Raw genomic sequence first — 828 nt, 5'->3', positions numbered from 1 at the left:
GGAGAACCGGTTCCAAATGGACCGTTCCTCATAAACACAGATGTTTGTTGTTATTTAGACTAAACAGAACTGTCTGTGTTCATGTCAAAGTCCATCAGCTGTTCATGAAGAAGCAGATCGTCAAACACTCTAATGTTTCTGTGTTCCACAGTTCTACTGTCAGGAGAACCGGTTCCAAATGGACAGTTCCTCATAAACACAGATGTTTGCTGTTATTCAGACTAAACAGAACCGTCTGTGTTCATGTCAAAGTCCATCAGCTATTCATGAAGAAGCAGATCCTCCAACACTCTGGTGTTTCTGTGTTTGCAGAGGTCAACAGGTCACACAGAGAGTCCAGTCTGCAGCATCCAGCTGTGGATCCATGAAGAGTGAATGGTCCAAAGGTGATCCTCCATACTTCAGAACTGAACCAGGACCTTCAGACTCACAGTAAGAACCAGTTTCTAGTGAACAGAGCAGAGTTCAGCTCTCTGGACATCAGAAATGATCTCAAGTCTGACATATTTTCTGTTTGGATCCAAATGAGATCTTCTTCAATCTGTTTCTCCTTAGTGTCCTTGGAGAGAAGAAGAGGAGCGGACCCCAGTCTGCAGAAAGACCCAGAGCTGGTGAGTCAGAGCCTGATCATCTGCTGATGGATTCTTCTGGAAACATCTGCTGGGGTTGTGTTGAACACTCATGAAGGAGCTTTCTTCTCTGCTCTTTCAGCAGATGTTGGTCTGCAGGAGATATTTGGAGAACATCAGATCAGTCTGAGGAGCAGAAGTGAACATGTGTCTCAAGGAACTGAAGAAGCAGGAAGAGAAACGCTCCTCAACGAGGTCT

General features: G+C 45.0%; 1 protein-coding gene across 1 annotated transcript in view; it reads left to right on the top strand.

Annotated features, from left to right (window-relative positions):
* The window catches only part of LOC112141515, a 5,426-nt gene that overhangs the window by 2,790 nt on the left and 1,808 nt on the right, over nt 1–828 (top strand). Inside the window, exons 4-6 of the mRNA XM_036216697.1 lie at nt 313–432; nt 556–611; nt 712–824. Coding sequence (XP_036072590.1) covers nt 313–432; nt 556–611; nt 712–824 — 289 coding nt within the window. The remainder of the gene's footprint in view (nt 1–312; nt 433–555; nt 612–711; nt 825–828) is intronic.

Source organism: Oryzias melastigma, linkage group LG18 (genome assembly GCF_002922805.2).
Source record: "Oryzias melastigma strain HK-1 linkage group LG18, ASM292280v2, whole genome shotgun sequence".
In the NCBI taxonomy this organism is placed as follows: Eukaryota; Metazoa; Chordata; class Actinopteri; order Beloniformes; family Adrianichthyidae; genus Oryzias; species Oryzias melastigma.
This window is presented reverse-complemented; position numbering and strand designations above follow the sequence as displayed.